Source organism: Sinocyclocheilus grahami, unplaced genomic scaffold, assembly GCF_001515645.1.
Source record: "Sinocyclocheilus grahami isolate Dianchi unplaced genomic scaffold, SAMN03320097.WGS_v1.1 scaffold73.1, whole genome shotgun sequence".
Lineage (NCBI taxonomy): Eukaryota > Metazoa > Chordata > Actinopteri > Cypriniformes > Cyprinidae > Sinocyclocheilus > Sinocyclocheilus grahami.
The window spans coordinates 307,669-313,478 of record NW_015505252.1 but is presented as its reverse complement, the minus strand read 5'-3'; the positions used below and the strand labels follow the sequence as shown (position 1 = coordinate 313,478).

The 5,810-nt window shown below is 39.8% G+C and overlaps 1 protein-coding gene across 2 annotated transcripts in view; it reads right to left on the bottom strand.

Annotated features, from left to right (window-relative positions):
• ark2n (arkadia (rnf111) N-terminal like PKA signaling regulator 2n) overlaps nt 1-5,810 on the bottom strand; it is a 22,872-nt gene that overhangs the window by 9,305 nt on the left and 7,757 nt on the right. For both annotated transcript variants that reach the window (XM_016272733.1, XM_016272732.1), the window contains exon 2: nt 2,735-3,495. In XM_016272733.1, coding sequence (XP_016128219.1) covers nt 2,735-3,425 — 691 coding nt within the window. In that variant the 5' untranslated portion in view covers nt 3,426-3,495. The remainder of the gene's footprint in view (nt 1-2,734; nt 3,496-5,810) is intronic.

Sequence of the window (5,810 nt, the reverse complement as noted above, 5' to 3'; positions counted from 1 at the left end):
TTCCAAACAGAAGTGAGCATCCCTATGCCCTACTCCCTTCGAAGGGCAGAGCCCCTGAAGTGTGTTCTTTGAAGGGTGCAGGGTATTACTGTCTCGTATAAGCGTTTGAAACTCCCTTCGCGAAGGGAATGACTGACCAAATGCTACCTTGACAACGCTGCGCTGCGCGTGCGTTGTCTTACATTAAAATTGAAAAATTTAATCAGCCTGTTCTATTTGTGTTTGTATGTGAACTCGAAATCAACCCCAACTTTGCTTTAAAAAGCATCACAAGATCTCCACACATACACACACGTGATTTATTATTATTATTATTAGGGCTTTATGTTAATGTTAATTTAATGTTTTTGCTAAAAAAAAAAAAGTGCATATAGCTGCTAATTGTATTTGTTGTTTGTTGATTTTCAAATATAAAAGTTATTGAAATGTTTTCAGTGTGTGTATCAGTTCTTTTTGAACGTTTTCATCTAATTTTAACAAAACCGTGATAATATTGAAAACCGTGATAACTTTGGTCACTATAATCGTGATATGAAATTTTCATACCGTTACATCCCTACCTCCAATCAAATTAATTTTGCACTGCATTCATTACAATGAAATTAATTTTGTGCATCAGCATTCATTGTTGATCACAAATATACTTGATTATAATGTCATTGTGTTTAATTGCTATTTTAGAGAATATCTTTTGCTTGCACATTTGACGGCAGAAAAGCAACAGCTTTAAGCCTCGTACACACCGGGACGATTATCGCGCGCGCTTATCGCAGACGTTTTTCAACGCGTCTTTTGTGTTCATACCAAGCGATTTTCGTTGGTGATGAGCCGAGTGAATGTGCAAATTCACTCCCTGACATTAGATGGCACTTAATTAAAAACAGAAACACCCCGGTACACATCGAATCCTATTTGATCTGCAATTCCTCTCCATAACAACTCCCTCTTATCGAGATTTTTGTAGTCGCTGACGCATTTGTCATAAAGTCCTTTGTGTTCAGACACCAATGAGACCAGCAGCTACATTCATCTTGCCTCGATGCATCTTCTTGGTCTACTTACTTCCTCTTCGTTGTTAGGTATCAAGTGTGCTCAGCAAGACCGTTTTGTGCTTGAGCGCCACCAAGTTGTGTTTTACTGTAACTTCAGCAGCTCCAAGCACGTGAACAAAAGCACCAATCTCATTGGTCGGCCAGTTAACGCGGCGCATCAAACCAAAAAAACGAGCCCGAGGCGTTTTTAAAAAAGTGCCGCTTTTACGCCTCGCGTTTTGCACGTCTGTGTTCACACTCACATTGGGGCCCTTTGTTTAGTCACAAGGCGTTAAACTTCGGCGATAATCGTGTGCGATATTCCTCCCGGTGTGAACAAGCCTTTAGACTAGTAAATGTACAAAAACCTTACCCAAATTAGCTGCTGTGTATTTTGTTATACTTGACTTTACCTTGGATTTGAAAGCTTTTAAAGACTATCCAGAGTTAGTGGTCACTAAAGACTGAGGTCAGTGTAAGGTCAGAACGCTGTTGTATTCTGAGAGCGAAAAAACATTCCTCACCTGCAGCTTTGCATATGAGGTCATTCAACATGCATGCACAGAAAAACCCACCTGAGCGCTGCAGGAGATCCCTCATGTGTTGTGAGGGGACTGGTGTGTGATTTGCCTGATCTATGAGTGTTTATTCAACCGTCAGTCAGGAAACATGCACCAAACAATGCATGAGAGAAATGAAACGTCAAAATGGCTTCACTGCAGGTGTTGGTTTGTTTGAAGACTAGAGGGGAGTATCTTCACGCACCTCACGATTCAGTTTCGATCTAGAGTCACAATCTGATTCCAAAACGATTCTCGATGCATCTCAATTTTTCCAGCAACAGCAAAGGGTTTTAGTGAGATTTTAGACTACTTTATACTATAGTACGCCTGCTCTCATCCAAAAACAGAAATAAAAATAAGTCAGTATAAAAACAATGTGTACCGATTACTGGCACCGTATAGTTATTTTTATTCTTATTTTGTAAGTCATTCAGTGAGATGGTCAGATAAGTAATTATTTATTGAAATAATAATAATAATACATAATGATACATTAAAAATAATAATAAAAATAAATATACATTTATTGCTGTGATTTTACTGGCACCATAAGTTTTTTTTCCCAGTCAGATAAGCAATTATTTACTGTAATTAACATTAATAAAATATATTATTAATACCAATAATTACACAATGAAAAATTTAAAAATAATAATAAAAAATATTTTAGGAAATGTATTAAAAATAATAAGATCAACAATAATAATAATTATTATTATTATTAATAGCAATATAACATCAATAGATAGATAAATGTATTGCTTATTTACTGGCATGTTATTTTCTTAACAGTAATTAAAAGTGAGATGGTCAGATAAGTAATGTATTACTGTCATTAACATTTAATATTATCAATAGCATATTTACTAATAATATTGAAAATATATATATATTGCTGTAATCTAACGATTTAGTTATTGTCAAATTGCAAAAATAAAACAATAAAAAATTGGTTCCACTGGTTGTCAGACACTTAAGTCATATTGGTCGTTACATAATAAACAATCAATCCAGAATGTAAATCAATCCAGAATCATCTGAGAAAGAACCGTGATGCATCAGCGAATCGATTTGTTTGTGATGTATGCGTGTCCACACAAGGTAGCCTAGACAAAATGCTGTGTGTGTGTGTTCAGTTACCTGGTGCGTGAGAGTTGATTGCCTCTCCCTCGTTGTCGGACGAGGCCGTTAGTGGTGAGGATGAGGATGAGTGGGCTGTGATGTCGCTGTCGCTAGTGCTGCTGTCCTGGAGCACATCGGGTTTGCGTCTCGCCGCTGCCTCGCGTTTCTGCCGCAGCTGTCGCATGCGCTGCTTCTGCTGCTGGCTGCGCGGGCCTCTGATGCGCACGCGCCCGTTCACCTGCTTCTCCTGGCAGCGGTTCTTCTTGGCCACCATTGCCACGGAGGATGTGTCGCTCTCAGAATGCGAACGCCGCGACTTCCTGCCGGCCGTCTGAGCGGGCGCCGGCGCTTCCTCCGCCGATGAAAGCGTGTCGGAGTCTCCAAGGTGACCGGAGGAGGAAGGCGACCGCAGGCAGACGGAGGAGTCACTGTCGTCCTGTGCGCAGGATTGGGCGGCAGCCGGGGGCGGGTCCGTTTCCTGCGGCTGCCCAGGGGCGGAGTCTCTATGAAGCTCCTTTAGTAAGCATGGCATGGAGAGCAGGCCGGGGGCAGGCTGTTTATCAGGACTCTGCGAGCTGATTGGCTCCTCGCATGATGGTGAGCTGGTGGGCGTGGTCTCTTGTCTCAGGGGCATGTCCAGCTCCTCTGTTGTGGCCCCGCCCTCTGTGGGGCATTCAGGGAGCTCGTTGGCCTTCTGGGCATCAGTCATCTCAGAGGGCAGGGCCAGGGGCGGAGTCTCTGAAGTGGCAGTTGACTGGCGATAAACAGGGGCAGTTGACCTGGAAAACAGGAATTGTGTGTCAATATAACGGCTGAGTAGGGAGATTTTTCAGATTTGATTGATTAATTCAAATTTAAAGTTTTGCCACTATTTTTTTTTTTTAGAAATCGAGGAATCGCGATTTTGAAAATAAATATTACCAAACGTTAGAATTAGACACTTTGACAATATGCCAATGATAGCAGTAAAGCGAAAAGAACAATCCAACTGCATGTTGGCGCACAAGATTAACCGCTCACGTGTGACGCGCTCATATCACACAATGCGCTTTTGTGTTGACAAAGATGCGATGCAGGCAGTGGAATAGGAAAAACATGCAAGAAGATGGGAGTTTAACTTCTTTTAACTTGAGTGCCGTGTTTTTATAATGGCGTTTCATGCATTAGATGCTACAAGAGATGCGAGCACAATAATCAAACGCATTCATGTTTACATAGAAAAAAATGGAATGGAAAATCAGCGCAATCGAATAAAAAAACCTGTGAAGAACTACTGTATGTCTGATATGTCATGTTTGCATCATGGCGACAGGCTGAAAGCTGCTGTTCATTGTTTTTACAGAACATTTATAGTAAATAATAATCTACTGGGGTGTATTCCAGAAAGCACGGTTAACTTATTTGATTGATTAATTCAAATTTAAAGTTTTGCCACTATTTTTTTTTTTTAGAAATCGCGATTTTGAAAATAAATATTACCAAACGTTAGAATTAGACACTTTGACAATATGCCAATGATAGCAGTAAAGCGAAAAGAACAATCCAACTGCATGTTGGCGCACAAGATTAACCGCTCACGTGTGACGCGCTCATATCACACAATGCGCTTTTGTGTTGACAAAGATGCGATGCAGGCAGTGGAATAGGAAAAACATGCAAGAAGATGGGAGTTTAACTTCTTTTAACTTGAGTGCCGTGTTTTTATAATGGCGTTTCATGCATTAGATGCTACAAGAGATGCGAGCACAATAATCAAACGCATTCATGTTTACATAGAAAAAAATGGAATGGAAAATCAGCGCAATCGAATAAAAAAACCTGTGAAGAACTACTGTATGTCTGATATGTCATGTTTGCATCATGGCGACAGGCTGAAAGCTGCTGTTCATTGTTTTTACAGAACATTTATAGTAAATAATAATCTACTGGGGTGTATTCCAGAAAGCACGGTTAACTTACCGTCAGCTAAACCCTGAACTTTCGGTTGATTAACCCAAAACCTGCTTACTCGGAGTATGTTGGTTCCAGGGAGTAAGTTCATTAAACACAGAGTATGCTCCTGGTTAACATGCAAGGCATTCTCAACAGAGCGATGAATCGACGAGTCACTATGGAAACGGATGCTAAGAAAAGGCGAGCCATACTACTTTTCTTCTTCCGTTCAAAGGCCATTTGCATACTTGGTTCATATCGCCACCTAACTGGTGGTTGTGCAATCATTTTTCTTTTTTTCCATTTAATTTTGAATTCTTCAGAATAAGAATTATATTGTTTGATGCTAATAATATAATAAGTCATATCAGATATGCATTTTTATTATAGAAATAAATGATAGAAAATGTCACGCATGTGCTGATAGCTCTTAAGTGAACTAACCCTGAAACAGAACCTACTCTGGAGCAGGTTATCTTCAGAGAGCAAGTTGCTATGGCTACTTACATACCCTGAAATTAACCTCCGTTTTTGGAACCGACAACTGAGTTCATCCGCTTGCTTACCCTTAAACATACCCGGGTATGTCACATAACCTGCTTTCTGGAATACCCCCCTGGTGTTATACCTTTTGAATTACCTTGACTTTTGAGAAGCATTTTCCTCATATTATTTCTGAACATATACAGTGGGTACGGAAAGTATTCAGACCCCCTTAAATTTTTCACTCTTTGTTATATTGCAGCCATTTGCTAAAATCATTTAAGTTAAATTTTTTTCCTCATTAATGTACACACAGCACCCCATTTTGACAGAAAAACACAGAATTGTTGACATTTTTGCAAATTTATTAAAAAAGAAAAACTGAAATATCACATGGTCCTAAGTATTCAGACCCTTTGCTGTGACACTCATATATTTAACTCAGGTGCTGTCCATTTCTTCTGATCATCCTTGAGATGGTTCTACACCTTCATTTGAGTCCAGCTGTGTTTGATTATACTGATTGGACTTGATTAGCAAAGCCACACACCTGTCTATATAAGACATTACCGCTCACAGTGCATGTCAGAGCAAATGAGAATCATAAGGTCAAAGGAACTGCCTGAAGAGCTCAGAAACAGAATTGTGGCAAGGCACAGATCTCGCCAAGGTTACAAAA